This window comes from Diadema antillarum, unplaced genomic scaffold (genome assembly GCF_040938485.1).
Source record: "Diadema antillarum isolate AM-2024a unplaced genomic scaffold, OU_Dant_1.0 scf00000139, whole genome shotgun sequence".
NCBI classification, from domain to species: Eukaryota; Metazoa; Echinodermata; class Echinoidea; order Diadematoida; family Diadematidae; genus Diadema; species Diadema antillarum.
Genome location: NW_027271028.1, coordinates 2,547,206 through 2,566,655, shown reverse-complemented (window position 1 = coordinate 2,566,655; position 19,450 = coordinate 2,547,206). Strand labels below are relative to the sequence as shown.

General features: G+C 38.8%; 1 protein-coding gene across 1 annotated transcript in view; it reads right to left on the bottom strand.

Annotated features, from left to right (window-relative positions):
- Nucleotides 1-19,450, bottom strand: part of LOC139721175 (uncharacterized) — a 45,161-nt gene that overhangs the window by 9,050 nt on the left and 16,661 nt on the right. Inside the window, exons 2-10 of the mRNA XM_071632502.1 lie at nucleotides 14,999-15,106; nucleotides 11,110-11,334; nucleotides 9,797-9,910; nucleotides 9,161-9,370; nucleotides 8,096-8,167; nucleotides 7,453-7,584; nucleotides 6,744-6,903; nucleotides 6,250-6,389; nucleotides 4,969-5,142 (exon numbers count right to left, since the gene is read on the bottom strand). Of these exons, the coding sequence (XP_071488603.1) occupies nucleotides 4,969-5,142; nucleotides 6,250-6,389; nucleotides 6,744-6,903; nucleotides 7,453-7,584; nucleotides 8,096-8,167; nucleotides 9,161-9,370; nucleotides 9,797-9,910; nucleotides 11,110-11,334; nucleotides 14,999-15,106 (1,335 nt within the window). The remainder of the gene's footprint in view (nucleotides 1-4,968; nucleotides 5,143-6,249; nucleotides 6,390-6,743; nucleotides 6,904-7,452; nucleotides 7,585-8,095; nucleotides 8,168-9,160; nucleotides 9,371-9,796; nucleotides 9,911-11,109; nucleotides 11,335-14,998; nucleotides 15,107-19,450) is intronic.

Here is a 19,450-nt window from a genome sequence, read left to right as displayed (position 1 = left end):
ACACATTAGTTTCATTCAACCAAAATGGGTCACGGCTAATTTCTTTTGCAATGGAAGTATATCCATCAGAGATATCCAAAGCACCAAAGCCAGTTATTTTATCCTGTACGGGGCCCCAGACAGTAGCCCCAAAGTGCCCCCTACACACACACACACACACACACACACACACACACACACACACACACACTCATATATTGGTTTCATTCAGCCGAAAAGGGTCACGGCTAATTTCTTTTGCAATGGAAGTAGTATCCATCGGATATCAAAATACCAAAGTCAGATATTTTATCCTGCACGGGGCCCCGTACAGTAGCTCCACGGCCTCCAAAGTGTTTTGCTTTATTCTCTTCATTGTTTGCATCTCTTCTTCTTCTTAAATATGCGCTCCTTCGTCTTCATTTTCGCGACAACGACAACGCGTCCTCCTCATCATCATCAGTTTTGCTGTTCTGGCAAACATTTTCCAGCGCATCGGCTACGTTCGATTTTAGAGCGGCGAGAGCGGGAAGACATGCATAATTGAGTCTGGAAAAGCCTGGGAACAGCGTAGCTAAAGCTGCCAACAGCGTTATCGAAGCAGAAATGAAGCGTCGTAGGAACAGGCCTTGATTTTATACGAGAGTAGAGAACTTAGTGAGAGCGTCGTTAAAGCGGGAAGGTCTTGCTTTGATCAAGAAAGCGGCGCAACAGCGGGACCATGTCGTCGATCTAGTTTAGTCTATACTTCCCGTTCTTGTGCCGCTGTTACTACGGTCAGAAAAACCTGGAATTGTTGCGCTCATCCCGCGGTATTTACACTGTCACTGCTCTCTCCCCGTTTGAGCTACGATTCAAAATAGGTCAATCTTGATGGGGAGATGAGGAAGAAATTTTAAACCAGTTCAAAATTTCTTCCCGATCTGTAAAATTGCCAGATCCAACCCCATCACCCAAACGCTGCTGCTACGATGCTCCCGGTCCCCGTACACTTTTGCCGCTCTCTCCCGATCTGACAGATTGAATAGATCGGGATGCAGATCTTGATAGTGAAATTACATGTGGGGACACTTTAGGAACACTCCGTGGGGCCCCGTACAGCTATATAACTGGTTTCGGCGTTTTTGATACATCGTTGAGTACTACTTCCATTGCAAAAGAAAATATAGCAGTGATTCTTTTCACTTAGAATAGAATAATACGGGAGCACTTTCCAGCTACTGGCTGGGGGCCCCTTAACTGGATGGGTTTGTGTTTTACGTATCTCAGCTGTTAATTCCACTGCCAAGGAAAATAGGCATACATGACTCTTTTCACCTAAAAACACTTAATTCATATGGGGTGGGAATACCTTGGGGCTATACCTGTCAAAGGCCCTGCATCCGGGCCAATATCGCACCTCTTTTAATCGAATTCTTTAATGTTGAATTAAATTTAGCAAAAATTTCGCCTAGATAACATGGTAGTTCAATGTCATATTAATCTCTTCATTCAAATTTATTTTGAAACATTCACATTACCTCTATCCTTATTCTAAATAACACTTTTTCAACTGAAATCCATATATAAGACAAGTACCATTCCACTATCCGTTCATTCATAAATTCATAATGATATAGTCACGTGATTACATGCTGCGCTCGTTCATTCAAATTTATTTCTGGCCATCTAATTTAACATGTTCTGCAGTCAATTAAACAGATATGTTCATGCTTGGCCTCTTTCCTTATATTCTTTCATCGTAGTTATTGTTTTGTAAGCATCATAGCATTTCATGTTTTCGTATTCGTTTAAGAGACTTTGACACCATTTTTTTAACGTGCTTTTTGAATCCAAAGAAGTAAGAAGCCACAAATTATCTGGCCGTTACGAGCGCTTTATTACGAGCGGTCGGCTAGTTCCAAGAAGTCAAGATTATGATCCTCAAATGCTTTTTTTTAAAATAATTCTTTCTATGTCTTCTAGAGATATACGTCTGTATCTATTGTGCTGTCATGACTATAAAAAATGAAGTTAATCTGCATTACAGGTACACGTATAGGCCTATAATGACATGTACATGAAAGAGAAGGAGCGTTACCAGTCTGGTTACAGAACAACCAAATCCAGTTATACTAGATAAGAAATATGATACTTTTACTGCTTTATAACAGTAATTTATAGATGAAACAAAAACACACATAGAAAGACATGTTAAAATGATCTGAAACAAAGAAATAGCATGATTTGAATTTGAATGAACACGTTTGGAATTCGACTGTCTTTCGCGAAATGACTGAAATACCTTTTTCGGCAAGTAAAGGCGAATTTGAATGAACGTAGGGTACCAGCCAACTTGAATACCCATTTTACGAATTCGAACCTTCTATCAAATGAACCAACAAAATTGCGAAATTGGATGGGAAAACCTAACTGGCTTTGATGTTTTGAGTATCTATGATGTAAACTAAGGCCTACTTCGATTGTAAAAGAAAAACAACTATGACTCTTTTCAGCTAAATGATGTCATAATAATTATGTGGGGGAGGGGCACTTTATGGCTACTGTAACCTGGGCCCAGTACAAGATGAAATGACTGGTTTTCGTAATATGGTCATCTTGGTTGTGCACTATACAGAAGTATGCTTCCTTTGCAAATTTCTTGAGTGTTTTGCTACTGTAACCTATGGGACCCCGTATACAGGATAAGATGACTTGCTTTAGTGTTTGTGATATCTTTGTTCAGTAGGCCCTGATATTAACGTTACAAAAGAATTTGTAAGACCATTTTCAGCTGATTCACAGTACATGTATAATGGATGGGACACTGTGGAGCTACTGTCTGGGGCTCTGTGAAGGATAAAATAACTAGCCTTGGTGTGTTGAATATCTCTGATAGGTACTTCTTCCAGTGCAAAAGAAATTACCCGTGTTTGGGGCTATACTGTGCAGGGCCCCGTACAGGATAAAATAACTGGCTTTGGTATTTTGGATATCTCTGATGGGTACTACTTCCATTGCAAAAGAAATTAGCCGTGACCCTTTTCAGCTGAATGAAACTAATGTGTGTGTGTGTGTGTGTATGTGTGTGTGTTTGTGTGTGTGTGTGTGTGTGTATGTGTGTGTATGTGGAGAGGGGGGGGGGGGCACTTTGGGGCTACTGTCTGGGGCCCCGTACAGGACAAAATAACTGGCTTTGGTGTTTTGTATGTCTCTGATGGGTACTACTTCCATTGCAAATGAAATTAGCCGTTACTCTTATCAGCTGAATAAAGTCAATGTGTGTGTGTGTGTGTGTGTTTGTACGTAGGGCTTATAGGGGGTGGGGCACTTTGGGGCTACTGTCTGGGGCCCCGTGCAGGATAAAATAGCTGGCTTTGGTGTTTTGGATATCTCTGATTGGTACTCCTTCCATTGCAAAAGAAATTAGCCGTGACTCTTTTCAACTGAATATAAAATCAACGTTTGTGTGTGTTTGTACGTAGGCCTATGGGGGGTGGGGCCCTTTGGGGCTACTGTCTGGGGCCCCGTACAGGATAAAATAGCTGGCTTTGGTGTTTTGGATATCTCTGATGGGAACTACTTCCATTGCAAAAGAAATTAGCCGTGACCCTTTTCAGCTGAATAAGACCATATTTGTGGGGCCCTTTGGGGCTACTGTCTGGGGCCCCGTACAGGATAAAATAGCTGGCATTGCTGTTTTCATGATAAGTACACCCAAAGGAACAATATCCACCAACTTTTGTCCGTGACCCCCTTCGGCTGAATAAATCCATTTTTCGGGGTCCCTTTTTGTGGCCCCTAGGCTTACGGTACAGGATGTGACTTGCCAGCAATTCATTTTATTGACCCTTGGCCGCATCCTTACATGATGAGACCATCAAAAAGTGTGACCCTTTTCAGCTGAATAAATGCTCTGGGCCCCCGGTCTAATAGTACAATGTCTTGACAATGTGTGATGACAGTTTCACACAATTGGCAAAATATTAAAATGACAGGTTTGACACAAATGTGCTGAATGTTCACTTTCCTAGAACTAGGTTCAATTGGATGAATGATTAAAATGTCAGAGTGCAGGTATTTGGGGAACTGATGATTTTTACTTGACATTTGACCCTTTTATAAGTTTATGCATTGAGTAATTTTCAAGGTATTGAGAAAAAGTATAATTTCAGTATTAAATGCGAAAATAGCATTATCTAAACCTGGCCTTTGACCTTTGACCTCACAGTTCCAAAGAGAATCACTGTTAGGTTGAACATGCATAAATATGTAAGTTTCATGATGATACCTTGAGTTACTTTCGAGATATGGAGGAAAAAGTGCAATTTAGCACTTTCACTTGACCTTTACCTTTTGACCTTTGACCTTTTGGCAAGGAACTTCCCCAAAATATATATTGGGTAATACATGCCATACATCATGTTAAAGAAAAAAAAAAAATTCAGGCATATTGCATTTTAAGGAAAGTAGTGATATTTTGAGGAGTTGATCTTGACCTTTGACCCCCTGACCTTTGACCCATGACCCCCAACTTCCCTAGATAATCACTGCCCATCGGTACAAGCATATATACTAAGTTCCATGAAGATACCTTGAACCATTTGCGAGATATGGAGAAAAACATGAAATTTCATTTTTTTTCCACAAAATAACCTGTGACCTTTGACCTTTGACCCTGTGACCCTAAAATCCACACAAAGTATTATCCCCCAAGGATATACCCTCATATCAAGTTTGATGTAAAACCACCACACGGTTCTTGAGATATCGACAAAAACAAAACGGGACGGACGGACGTACGGACGTACGGACGTACGGACGTACGGACGTACGGACGGACGGACGACCCGAAAACATAATGCCTCCGGCCACTTCGTTGCGGAGGCATAAAAATATATGATTGTTTAAACACAAACAAACAAACAAACAAACAACCCGAAACTGAAACAAGACAATATTTAATTTAGGTTTACTTTCTAATATTCAGGATGAGAAGAGTGATCCTACCTGCTCTTGTGTAGAGCTTGGGGAGAAGACATGATCAAAGGAGTACGTAGTCTTTTTGCCGGCGGGGTTGACGGCGTCGATCTCGATCTCCGAGGGGAACGTCAGACAGCACTCTGTACGGGAGTCGTAGCGAACTCTGCAGAACACTCGGATGTTGCCTCGAAGTTCCTGGAGCTGAGGGTACCAGAGCAAGGAGCAGTCGTTGCATTGTCATTTTATTTGAAACTGAGAGGTTTCATTAATGATCAACACTAGTGGCTTGCAGGTGTTAAAAACTCCTGCTTACTCAGTTTCATTTTAACCTGTTCACTATGAGGTTCTTTAGTCCTCATGGACCTTATATGATATATCATATATCATGTTTTTGAAGGCAAATATGCTTTACTATATCTATTACTTTCCTGACTCTGAGCCACAAGATTATTTCTTAATATGCTTTACAGAATAACAGCAGAAAACAAACAAGTTAAGACATAGACCCCCCCCCCTTAAACGCAGATTCTATAGTACAGTGTAGGATTAGTGAAAGAAATGTGCTAGTCATGATCTCGATGTACATACATTGTATATCTCTCTCTTTCTCTCCACTGATCCCCATCCCCCCCCCCCCTACCCATGTTGCCTCCTTCATCCCTAATCCCTCCCTTTTCTCTCCTTCTTTCATATTCTTGTAGAGGATCTTAGTCTGGCCCCCTACCTTCTCCATCCACCTTGATGTACGGGAGACTTGGCTACTCCCGAATCCCTCCCTAACTCCTCCAACCACCACATTGTTATTAAAGTTGTTTCTTTTGTCCCCTTTCTCTCTCTGTCCCCCTCCTACCTGCTTGTACAGTAGATTCGTTTGCCCACCCCCCCTCCCCCCCACCTCACCCACCTTGTTGTACAAGAGCTTAGTCTGCCCCCGATCCCTTCCTCCTCCCTCCCCCACCCACCTTGTTGCACAGGACCTTCCGCTGCTCCCTATCCCTCCCTTCTCCACACACATTGCAGTAGAGGAGCTTCATCTGCCACCTCTCTCTTTCCTCCACCTACTTCGTTGCCTCCATTCCATTCCGCCACCCTTTTCCATCCACCTCATTATACAGGAAATGTCTGTTGCAAAGGTGACCCCTCTTCCCCCCATAACTCCATCACACCACCAAACACTTTGCTGTAGAGGAGTTTCCCGTGCCCCCCCCCCCCCCCCCCCCCCTTTCCTCTCCACTACCCACATTGTTGTACAGGAGCTTAGTCTGTTCCCAGTCAAATCCCTCCCTCCTTCTTTCTGGCAGTACATACCTTATTATACAACAGCTTCCTCTGAAGGCACTCCTTCCTGTAAAGCACCCGCAGTTCCTCCAGCTCCTTCACATTGCCCGTGTCCATCCGCTTCATCTTGGACACAGCAGCTGACGCCTCCTTCATTAACTCGATCATACCTGGTGGAGAACAATCACAAATGTAGTGTTGTAAGACCACTCCGATGTAGAGAGACTTTTTTTTTTCTTAATTTTTTTTTTGACAGGGAATTATCAGTCTCTAACGAAAATACAAGATTCTCATCCATCCATGAAATCATTACTCATACACACATCTCAAACACAGAATTCTGTAGGATGGTCATACAATTTTCAACTTTTGCAACTTATCAAACCTATGTCCAGAGTTAAAGTTGAGAGCATTTGGATTTAATGAAATGCAAACTATTGATTACATGGGGACAGCCATTCGCCCAAAATGGTGTAACAATGAGGCTCAAAAGTCATCACTCCTAGTCCAATGCTTGTACCTACCATTGAAGCCCTCCTGAACTTCTTTCTTGAGGGTCAAGTTGGCCTTGTCCAGTTCTTTGGCCTCCTTGTCCAGTTTGCGGAGGGTCTCCTCCTCCACGGTGGGGCCCTGTGGGACAGCTGGGGCCGGGGTTGGGCTGGGCTCCTCAGCTGTCTCTATGGCCTGTTGGGTCATACAAGTCACAGAACATAAAACAACAAATATGCATAAAAAGAATACATTATGTTATGAGTAACATATAAAGAACAACAACAAGAATTCAACTGTGGAGATACTGGCACTTTTAACAGATTAAATTTGTTCTATACTGATATACAGCTGTAGAGTACAATTTTGGATCATGTTTCTCCTTATCAATAAATTCATAGCACACTTTGTTTGTTTGTTTGTTTCATTTTCATTTGAGAAGATGGCTGGATAGCCCATATTCAGCTGCAATAGCTGGTCTTCCATGGGGTCCTTGGGCACAGACTTCCTGATTCCTATTAGATTTTGTCTGATTGTGGCATCTGCCATAAAAGTTACATGTAAAGTTGCTGGTTAAGCTACCAATGACAGAAAGAAAAGAATAATAGAGAATATATAGAGACAAGTGGTGCTGCTGCTGGTGGTGGTGGTGGTGTGTGTGTGTGTGTGTGTGTGTGTGTGGGGGGGGGGGGGGGGTAAGGTGGGGAAGTAAAGGTGCATTTGGTAAACCAAGGCAAGACTTACAGGGGGCTCAGCTGCAAGGGAGGTTCTGGCCCTGGCGGTCTTTGGTCTCTCGTTCTGCAGCGCCAGCAGCTTGTGATTGGCCGTCTTTGCCTCCACTTCCAGGCTGGCCACCTTTTCTCTCAGCTGATCCAGCTGCCGGAGGCAAACATTGCAGGAAATCACACTCCATTGCTATACCAATAACAGGAACAACAAACTCTGCTTGTTACTTGGTTCTTTTCTCTCAAGTTGTAATATACATCTGGATTGCATATATCCTACACGCAATTGAATGTTACGGATTGTGTGATGTTAGTTCAAATCTAAATTCTAATACTGGTATTTAATCGCAACATGTCACATGCGCCATGTCCCTTGTTGTCAGGGTCTTGGCCCTGGAAACCGTAGGGTTCTAGATGCTCTCTTGTGCTACCTAAACCTAATTTTTGGGGAGAAAAATGACCACAGTGAATGAGCAGTAATTCAAGAATAAAAATCTCATCAAGCATCCTTTTTTTTTTACAAAGTTTGCAGACACATATGACTCATTTGCAATCTCTCATCTATTTCCAGCTTGTTCAGCAATTTTCGGCACAGCTCGTGGAATACCACACATTTTTACATGTGACAGTTTTGCCTTTTTGAGGGGGGTGGGACAATTTACCTCTTTCTGCATCTTGTCATTATCAGCTCTCATCTTCTTGTTGTTCTGCATAACCTTGTCATAGCTCCTATGCTGTAGGTCAAACAAACAAATGAAAGGAATTATCATTATCATTTTTTTTCTAAGGGAAGATCTAGTTCACAATAGCCTGAATTTGATCATATACCTGCCTTAAACATAATCCTCCAAACAAATAATCCCCTACTGCAATACAAAAAATAAAAGTTTCAATTACAAATATACTGTGTAAACATGCACCAACAGTTTGATATTTTGGTCCTACAGACATTTATCAGAAGAGAAACCAAATTCTCACTCCATTTTGTAGCAATGTAGAAATACCTCTGTTAGGGAAAAAGCAAAAAAAAAAAATATTATTCATACCCCAAGGAAATTTTTAGTTTTGAGCACAATTCTTACAAGTGAAGGATGGAGTGATGGTGACTAGGTGTTATAGCTCAGCATTTCTATTGTTTTGCAAATGAGGTGGTACTGGAATCAATGTCAACTTACAGAGGACAAATAAGAGTAAAAAGTTAACACTCAATCACCATCACTCCATCCTTCACTTGTAAGAAATTTGCTCAGATCTAATAATTTTTCAGGGGTATGAATAATTTTGTTGTTAACTGTATATTCCCAAATAAATGGGACATTTGAACTCTACGCATAGAATGACATACCACTCTGTTGTGATACAATATTGAAAATATTAAATATTGTACATTTAACACACCGATTTCATACAGCCAAGGAGAACAAGACTAAACAATTTGTCAAATCTATACAAGGCACTCATAGCGATAACACTTAATAATTCATGTTTGTAATTCATGGCAGACTGTATCTGTGGTTCAATTTTAGATCATGAACCACAATGACAGAATGAAACAGTATACATGAACCGGAAACCTAACAATTGAGAGTCTGTGGTTTTATCCACAGAACCACAACAGCTCCACTGGAAAAGATAAGATGAAAATATGTAACTAGATCACCAATACTGGGCAATATAATTTCTATAGTCATTGCTCTATAATCTCCATAATTCTCTCCCCTTCTTACTATTTTGGCAAGTTTTTCCTGCATGACAGCAATCTTCTGGTCCTTCTCCTTCAGAATCTTCATATCGAATCCCTTGAGCCGGTCTGGCGTGTCCATACATCCCGTGTCACCCACAGTCAGGTACGTCATGACGGCATCGTCGAGATCGTAGTTGCTCTTTCGCAGTGCCGCGAGGATGTCGTAACTGTCCTTCCACGACGGAACTTGGTCCTGTCATTCATCAACATGTGAAAAAACATGCTGTCATGCATATGTACGGGAAAGACATAGTTAAATGTTTCTTTTATGAGGACCACAACTTTCTATACCACAGAATCTAAAAGAACCTCCCTGTAGGGAGCCTCTCCTCACTAGTCATGGAATCACCTACATACCAAACTATCATACTGTATGAATACATGTACCTATTCATCCTTCAATACCAGCAAATCTGGTTTTAACAAGAGGTTGCTGCACTTAGCATAAAATAGTGAGTAGTATGTTGGTATGGTTGCCAAGCATGGAGCAATGGTCAGGAATACAAGAAATTTTCACACCAGAATCACCCTTCACACAGAAGGGTGAATTTATAAAGTTTGCAAAAAGGTATCTTCTGGTACTCCATAGGAGATGGATTAAGAAAAGAGAGGGAAATACCTTGACTTGCTTGATCATTGGTTTGACAAAGTCTGTGTGCTGCTCCCAGCTAATGGGCATCTTCACCCACATCCCGGAGCTGTCGTCAAAGTAACAGTGGATGTTGCGCTTCTCCTGAGGAGCAAAGTTGAGAGAAATATACATGTACAATGAAAATTAAAATGAAGAGCCATAATTGTTCAGACAAAAATAAAATGTATTCCATAAATTTCTTGCTCTTTTTCAAATTGTATTTCTATATGCACATATCTTCTATTGATAACTTTTTCTCTATGTAAAGTCTCTTTTTTGATATTGCTGATTCATTCAGAAGATGATTTGAAATTATTTGCCTTGACTTTTATTGCAACCTTATTCAACATGTACAGAGAGTATTACATTTTGAATGCAACACACACAAAAAATATCACTGAACTATCAAGGAATGAATGTCAACATGCAAATACACATGCTCTTGATATGCTTATACTTTTGTCAAATCTTCACAAGGTCATCTTTGATGGATAGAAATGCCTTAGATAGTGGTATACTTGTCATCAAGTAGATCTACCACTATGTATGCGCCTATAAAAGCATTTACTAAAACAAAAACAGGTACCACACACGGTGGCAAAAGCAATGGACTTTTTGGTGGGAATTCAAGTTAAATACATTGTGTACATTGTAAGGCTTGTGGCTGGAGTGGAAGTTGCATTGTTAAAAAAAAAAATAGTACAAATATTTACCTTTCATCCCCTTTCCCATTAGCTTCTGGGCCTACGTTTACATCTTCTTTTTTTTTATTTCTTTTTTAAAATCTAATATTGATACACCTACTACTTCAGATGAGGCATGAGAAAATTACTTAGAGCTGAGCGTGGGAAGACCAATTGAGGCATGAAACTTGGTAGACTGACTGTGTTATGTGAAAATTCCCCCTGATTCCCCCTGAAGGTTTTATGAAATGTCTGCTTTTCATGAGATCTAAACTGCATGACCTGGTTTCATCATGCAAAAAATTTGAATGACAAAGAATGTAAAACTATACACAGTTCAATGCATTCACGAAATGAAAGCCACAAATTACCAGGTACAACTTGTACTTGTACGGTTGTACATTTGATTATGCAATTCACCCTGAGCCGGAATCCTTTGTGTAATGCTATGAATTGCAAATCAATTGAAAACCATACAGTTTACCTAAAAAAAGTGCCTGTCTGTATTATGGGTGGGATGATATATTTTACACACAAACAATTTTTTCCTTCTTTGGAAAAGTGTGTGTGCATTGGGGGGGGGGGGGAGTCTCAGTCTACTGGTAGATTTGTTATTACCTCAAATATGTATGTGAGCAGTGTTCCTCGGGTAGGGTGTTGAAGAGACCCCGCCCTGTCATCATTGGTGCCACCAAGACCTCCGGAGACTGCCGCATCACTGCTCTCGCCATGCTCACCGTATCCACCGCCAGCCTCATCTGCTCCCCCTTCCCCATAGTCCTGGTCACCATCACGGACAAACACGCCCTGGCCGATCCACTGCTGGGGAAAAGGCTGCCAGTTCTACAGTGGAGGAAAAGGCCAAATGAAAAATGAATAAGATGCACCGGGGACAAGCTGAATTACTGTTTACAGACAGGAGTTTTTCTATAATTTTCCTAAAGAAGAGTGCGATATTTTGCGAGTGAGCACACGGGTGGGAGAATGAACACACTCAATATTCTATCCACAGGGTTTGAAATCCCATTAAGGGAGGTTTTATGTCGTAGGATTTCTGACCTCCTTGAAACCGCATTTCAAATTCTCTTTCCCCTGTATATAACAACAAAAGGCATCTGCATCTGTTTAATACATCTTACTAGTAAGTCAATGTACATGTACAGTACAAGCGTGCACAGGTGAACATGTACTTAAAAAGATCACATGCAGTATCTTCAACTTAAATGTTCTACGGTGGACATTTTTGATGCATCATCACTAAACATAACGAAAGTCATGTGCACAGTCCCCAGTAGGCATGCTCAATTTTGTTGATAAAAGTACAGTGGATGTACAATGTATGCACTGCTATCATGAATCGCATTTACATACAAGTTGCAAATTATTGGTCCTTCCTTCATCATCACCTATAAATGACCACTGAGTAGAGTGGGAAAACTTGTGTACTGATTACATTGAAAAAGAATATCTTGATTCTATTATTTGGTATAGTTTGTACAAGAAATCAATGTCAGTCCCCCGCCAGAATTTTGTTGCCGGACTCGAAAAGTTTGCCTGGGAGCAGGAATGTCCCACTGAGTGTTCACATGATGGGGATGCAGGGGAAACTCCTGGCAAACAGGACATTCCCCGTAAAGTTTGGGATCATCTGAATGCAGTGTTAAGCATACTGTACTGCTGATAATGATGGGAATAGACTGATGTGACAGACTCATTCGTAACTAAAACTCAGAATGATCTGATATGAATTGTTCTTTTTGAAAACATGAAAGTACAATGAAATATTTACAGGGCCCTGTTTCATAAAGCTGTTCGCAAAGTTACGAACAACTTACGAGCGACTGGTGATCAGTTCTGATGTGCTATACTTACATAAGAATTTCCATAATTCAGCACAAGAACTGATCACCAGTCGCTCGCAAGTTGTTCGTAACTTTACGAACAGCTTTATGAAACACCCCCCTGATCGTAGTTTAGAATGCTTGAATAATCAATGTGGGTATGCAACAGATTCATTTACTTTTATCGTACTCATACCAATAACTATCAGCACACATCTAGACTCTTTAATTGATGATTTGAAACATGTATTTACAAATTGTTTCAAGCAGATTGAATGTTCAAAATGACAATAATTAAAGCACAAGAAAATTATGAGCATATGTCTGTAATCCAGATAAATTATACCAGTACCACTCATCCATATTTAAAGCATAATTGTAACAGACTAACTGCAACACTTTAAACAACACATTAATGGTACAATAAAAGTAAATTCTAGTTTGCTTCCATGAGCAAAGTAAGATAATATTAAATTTGTATAAATTTGCTTACAAGTTGAATCTTAAACTCTGAAATCTTAAATGCTTTCAAAAAAATGAAACTGTCACTTTCCCTATCATGAAGTCTACTGACACCTTAGGTTTGTGTACACAACTTACATCTTTTCAGACTGCATTCTACGGCTTTTCAAAGAGTGCACACAGTGATGCAATATATTTCTTGCATTGTGAATCGCTCTCTGCATGAATAATTCAGTCCAGCAGGTGGATGCAATTTCTGTGCAATGCATTCACATCTCGGCAAAGCTTTTTAGAGGCCACGGTCTCTTGTTTCTCTCACTTTAAAGATATTTCGCAAATGTCACTTTCGTGCCTATTTCATTTGGTATAATAAAATCGAGTTGATGATTTTTTTTTTTTTTAAGTTTTAAGAGCTCTGAGAATCGATCCCTTCTGTTTAACTCTGACCTAAACTACATGACATAAACTAGCAGTATCATGTTGATTTTGTGATGCAAGGTCAAGTATTTCATTATCAATACTGCATTGGGCATTTATGTCAGTGTTGCACTTAGGGCAAAGCATGCAGGAAAAAAAAATAGAAGCTACTGAATGGCTATGAATAAGCATGCAGCTGCCTCTCTCAAACCTAACAAGAACCTTCAGAGCAATGCCAGTATTTAAGTGTCAAAAAACATGTGAACTAGATTATGCCTGGGATGTTGAAGCTACAATGTTCATCTTCTTCTTCTTCTTTTTTTCTTCAATCTTAGATATAAGTGTCTTACAATTGAAATAAAAACTTCATATTAACTTGTTGAGGATGAGTCTTGAGTACACTTGGGCAGGTGCTTATGGGAAATGCATGTTGTAGCAAAATCAAACCGCCCTCAACGGGTTAAAAATACTGGGGAGTGTGGTTTTGGTTTTGTTACAAATTCTGTGTTGTACAATGTATCTGCTATGCACAATTCAGTGAATAATGTATTTGTTGACATGTTCCATACACGCTGGTGTTATCTAAACTACTCATTAATTTACATGACCATCATCAGTTTGGCTTTTTTAGCTGGGATTTAAGATATCATCCCATTGATTTATTCCCCTCACACCCACCTTAAAAAAAACCCACAATTAAACGTGAAAAAAAAAAACCCAAAACAAAACAAAATCACATAGAAAAAAGAGAAGAATTCAAGTGGCAAAGGCTGAGTGCAACCTAAATGTGTTCATATTATACAAATGAGCTATCTGGCATAAAAGCAATCTTCTTTAATCTCCAGAGAAAGAAAGAAAGAAAGAAAGAAAGAAAGAAAGAAAGAAAGAAAGAAAGAAAGAAAGAAAGAAGGATGGGAAGGATGGAAAGGAAGGAAGAAAATATGTAAAAGTAATCAAACAAATAGACAAAAATGATTTGTACAAAGTAAAATATACCCAGCAAATGCAAGTCTATGATGTCTTACACATTTAGGACAACTGGAATACATATGTTGCAAAAACATGATTGGAACACATTTGAAAAGGGGTAAATAGAAGCTTCATCAATGTCAAAATTACCAAGAGAAAGTTATTTGGAATATTAAACTTCATACTTCCATCAAAGGTATCATTCAAGCTGCAACCACATAAACTTGTAAATATAATAAGCAAATAAGTACGGGTGATGATATAAAAACAATTCAATCTGCACGAAACCAACACAAATTCTTTACAAAAATTTGAGAAAGAAACATTAACTCACATCTTCTGAATGTATTGCCAATTTAAGGATCAGGCACAATGTAGTATTTATAAACAATTTAGAGGCCTAAGGATGCATGTCATTGGAGCTCTGCAACAATATACGTGGTAAACAGCTCTAGGTATATTGTGACCAAAACGTGAATGAAATTAAGGAAAGCTTTACTCTACCAAATGAGATACCGGCAATGTATCAAGAGAGAGAGAGAGAGAAAGAGAGGGGAAAAAGAAAAAAAGATACAGCTAACCCCTAGAATGTAGAAGTGTGGTTTCTTTTCAAGATATCAGCTGTCTTCAAGATACCAGGGCCCCATTTAATCAAAAGATAAAGTCAATTTGAAGTTTCCTTACCGCACAAGCTGCCATAGGCTTACAGTTGAAACCAACTTTATATTAATCAATTTTAACACATCATAAAACAGGGCTCAGGTATACCACTATACACATTATTATTGTAGTTAGTACAATAATTTATGTCCACTAACCTGTGTGTCCCAGCTATCCAGATAGTGCCTCTGGCCAGCCTGCTTGATACAGGTGTAGGTCCGTCCACTGTTGTGATGGAATGTCTCAAAGACAATGTCATCGTCACCCTTTAAATGATAAAAAACAGAAAACAAACACCAAATAAAACTAGAAAGAACTACATTGTACATGTATGTCTATTAAAGTAATATAAAAAGGATCAAACAGACAAATGTACCCACCCTTTATACAGTACTTTGTAAAGCAGGAATGGAATTTTGGATTGAGCTGTATGTTGTTAAACTTCAAAGTCAAAATAAACAGTTAGTCCATGTTGATCTACCTATTAAGATCTCCTTATCTCGGCATTCCAATTTTATGATGGAATGGACTTTACTCATGAGAATGATTTCATCTTGTTTCATTTCGTACAGCAAGTCACGACCCCAAGGTACAGTGTATAGTATACAGAACATACCTTGGAAGTGAACTTATTTGCCCCAATGTACCTCCAGTTTGTAAACACAAGTTCATACAATCTTCAAAGCATGTCTATCAAGAAACTTCTTCAAAACATTCTACATGTATGATACGTAAAAGTTTGCTCTTCCTTTTTCCACACAGACTAGTAAATATTCTATATTCTGATTGTTCTTACTGGCTTTTTTTGTTTGTTTTTACACTACAAATTCAACTTCTACTATGATTTATATGCGCATGTACATGTACATCAAATACATTTTTATATTAGCTACAAAAATAAGCTATGAATTGCGTGTCATGAAATGGTTGCCAGTCTTTGCAAGAGGTAAAGATTTTTTTAAAAAGTCATTTTGCAAGCATTTTAAAATGATCTCATTATAAACACATACAGTTTCATGGTCCTATGTCTCAGAATAGTTATTCTCTGTTGAATGGGGAAACAAGGAGTGTGGCAATTCAATCCACAGGAAAAAAAGATATTCAGTGTACAGGATGGGTTTACACCAGTGGTGTGTTAAGAATAAACTCCTACTTCAATTCACATGAACACAGAAATACCAAACTGATCATATTTTCCATCAGAATGAGATTGCTCTCTCTCTCTATCTTCAGCTTTTGCGCGATGCATTTGTGCAAGGACTGAAATTAATTGCATCGCATGTGGCAAATAGCCATGCTCACTGATTCCAATCAAGTGTGCAAAATTTCATCACAAGAATGACAGAGGAACCTTGCAAATCGTCATGACAACAATGCTGTTAAAATGCATAGCCATCAGTCCGTACATTACTCGCATCTTTGCCACATAAATTTGTATTTTGCAGAGCGATGTAGTACTCTACACAAGGCAGACAGTGTGCGTCTGCCCAGCATGGTCATCAAAGATGCTCTATGGAAAGTGCAATACCAAACCAGCTTCATCATTGGAATGGAATACAAATCAACAAAGAGAAATGTACATTGTAGTAGTTGTATAAACATTGGAATGTACACCAAGACAGTTATGGAGTTGTAAAGTTATCTTTATTGGAGGTGATATCATACCTTCACAAATCTCCCATGACCTCTCACTATATCTTTTATAAATTATCCTTTTTGACACCATACATTTTTTTTTTTCATATAAAATTCATAAGAAAAGATCACTGTCACGCTGTTGACAGTCATTTACAATCCAACCTACATTGTGTATCAATGATGACATTCAGGGAGAAAGGGAATATTTCCTAATTATGATCATAATGATTGAATAACTATCTATTTTTTTTTTTGTGAGGTAATGACATCACTATCACTTTTATATCAAGCTAAAATTTATCTAAAAGGCTTATTGATAGTGATACATAATTCTTTCACCAGGGAGCTTCAGAACAGAGTCATCTTACCATATTAGTCATCTTACGATGTATAATATCATTCTTCAGAATTCCCCCTCCCCTCAAAAAAATAAGGACAAAACAATTTAAACAAAAGACAGAAATTGTTGCAAAATTAAAAATATCACCAACAGCAATAGATAGTGACTCAAACAAAGATCACCCTCATGCTCACTGTCAAATGTAATTTCAGTGCCAACAGTCCTTGCTGCTTTATCATTATGGTCATCGAGTCAGTAAAGAGCTACACTTGGGGAAACGTTCAAAACGCTATTGATAGTATGCTACTGATAATACCCCAGATGGGAAAATGTTCTCCTGTATCCCATTTGCCCTAAACAGTGCTCAAATTCTAGCCTGCCTTACAAAAGCAACCACGTGAGCTTGTACATGTAGTATCCAGTTGTTAATATTGAAACTATAAAGTATACATTGTTTATTCAATCCATGTTTACACACTGCTGTAGTTTACAACATCAAGGGATAATGGACTGCAATTTCTCAAGGTATCCCTTGGTACCACTATGACTGCACTCTCTCTTCAGCAGAACAGGTTAATGGAAACTGCTAGTAACCATGGAAACTGTCACACTGCATGGTCTAAGAGTCTTTAAGTGGTGCTACAGTGAATGCAGTCACTACTATACATGTACATGCTTCGGTATGGGAGGTCTCTTTGTGTTACGTAATATTCACTACTAAATGATGAAAAAGAAATCATCATGCAGCATGAGTTGCAGGAGTATTAAAGAAAATCATACATTTTGTAATGTAGTGAAGTAGAAGAACATTGTAATTCTGCTTTCTGGGCATTGCTGTAGCATGAATTCGCGATCTTGTCGTCGAAGAAAGTTGATGAAAACAAAGAGAGGCAGAGTGAGAAACAAAGGGAAATATAATGTTTAAATATATACAGGAGAAAAAAAAAGTATACAGGTATTCTGCATTTTATAACTATAACTCCCACTTGCAAGCCTACCATGGAAATTTGTTGTGATGGATATTCAACTCCATGGGAGACAGCCCGCTTACATCCCTCCTCATTTATGATGTACTAGTATATTTTAACACGTGATGACTACTGAAAGCCAGCAGTATTCATCTTGCTGCGACCCCACTCAGAGGCAGGGTACTGTGCCAGTCAGGAATGACTGTATTATCAAGTCCTGTTTTTGTCTTCAGTCACCCGAGTCTTGGATACTCCCTGCAGTATTTTGGAGACCGAGTCCGAACAGATCAATACAATCAATGAACTGAAATGCAGCTATGAATAGGCACTAGTCCTTTGTACAATGCCCCCCAAAAGAGGAAAGGTATTGAAGAGGGTGTTAATTTGGCAGCTGCTGTAAAAAGTATTTAAAAATAAAAAATAAAATCAAAAGAGGTATCATCTGAACATACATGTTGTAGAACCAGAGTTCAAATGCCTGACTACATACAGTGTACGGTATGTGCAGCAGCTGTACACATAAAAGTATAATCATAGTACATGTAACCCCAGTAGAGCTTCAATCAGTTCCTAGATTGTCGCAACTTCCAAAGCAAGTTTTACTTTACAAACATGTACAAGTAAGCTTTAATAGTTCATAAAGTGACTGAGCACATTTGAATGGTTGGATGCACTATGACATCCAAAACCCTTCATTTTTACTTTCTCCTTTCTTTGCAAGGCTGCAATGTGCTTCATTAACAAAGACAAAAAAAAACAAAACAAAACAAAACAAAACAAAACAAAACAAAACAAAACAAAGCAAACCCAAAAACATATCATCCTTGTGTGGTCTCCCTCTTTGTTTTATGCATGATAATTAGCACAGTAGCTGATATTTGTTATAAAGTACAGGATGTACATGTAGCAGAGGTCTTACAATTTTTTTTCTAATAACAATAAAGTTCGAAGAGAAATTCTGCAAATATGGATCTACAAGTGAAAGTTAAAATGCTAATTTGCACTATTCAAACTGGACACACTCTCAGTATCAATTTGGAGTATGGTTCAGTTTCAATAGTGACTGCACCAACATTTGTCTTGCAGAAAACATGTAATCAAAATGACAGAGTCAGTTCATGAATATTCACATAATTGTCTGTTGAGAATGAGAAGGGCATTAAGTGGTCTTGAACACTATGGGTTTTGTGGCAACTTAACGCCCTTCTCATTCTCAACAGACGATATTTACAATAAAAATTGAGTACACAGCATATTGTCATCACCATAGGTGAATAGCATGATGAAAAAAAAAATCATACATCCTGTGATATCTGTAATAATTTCTCCTTTTAAAAGGAATTTTTCCCCAATATGTGTCACATTTCTTCTACAAAACCAGAGTTCAGAATTATTGTTCATGTGAATGGTCAGTATGAAAGTTCTGCTATATCAACCAACTACAAATTTAGAAACAAGTGAAAGTTGAACTGCAGTTTCCCTGGTTACAAATTAAGTAATTAAATTGCAGTCTTCTCTTATTGTTCTGACATGCTTCCTCTGCATCTCTATGACTCATCATTTATCAATGTTTGGTTGTTGCTTATACAACTTCTACGTTCTAGTGATCAAAGTAAATTATGTACCAATGATCATATGCATTGTACATTCTATTAAACAATAAC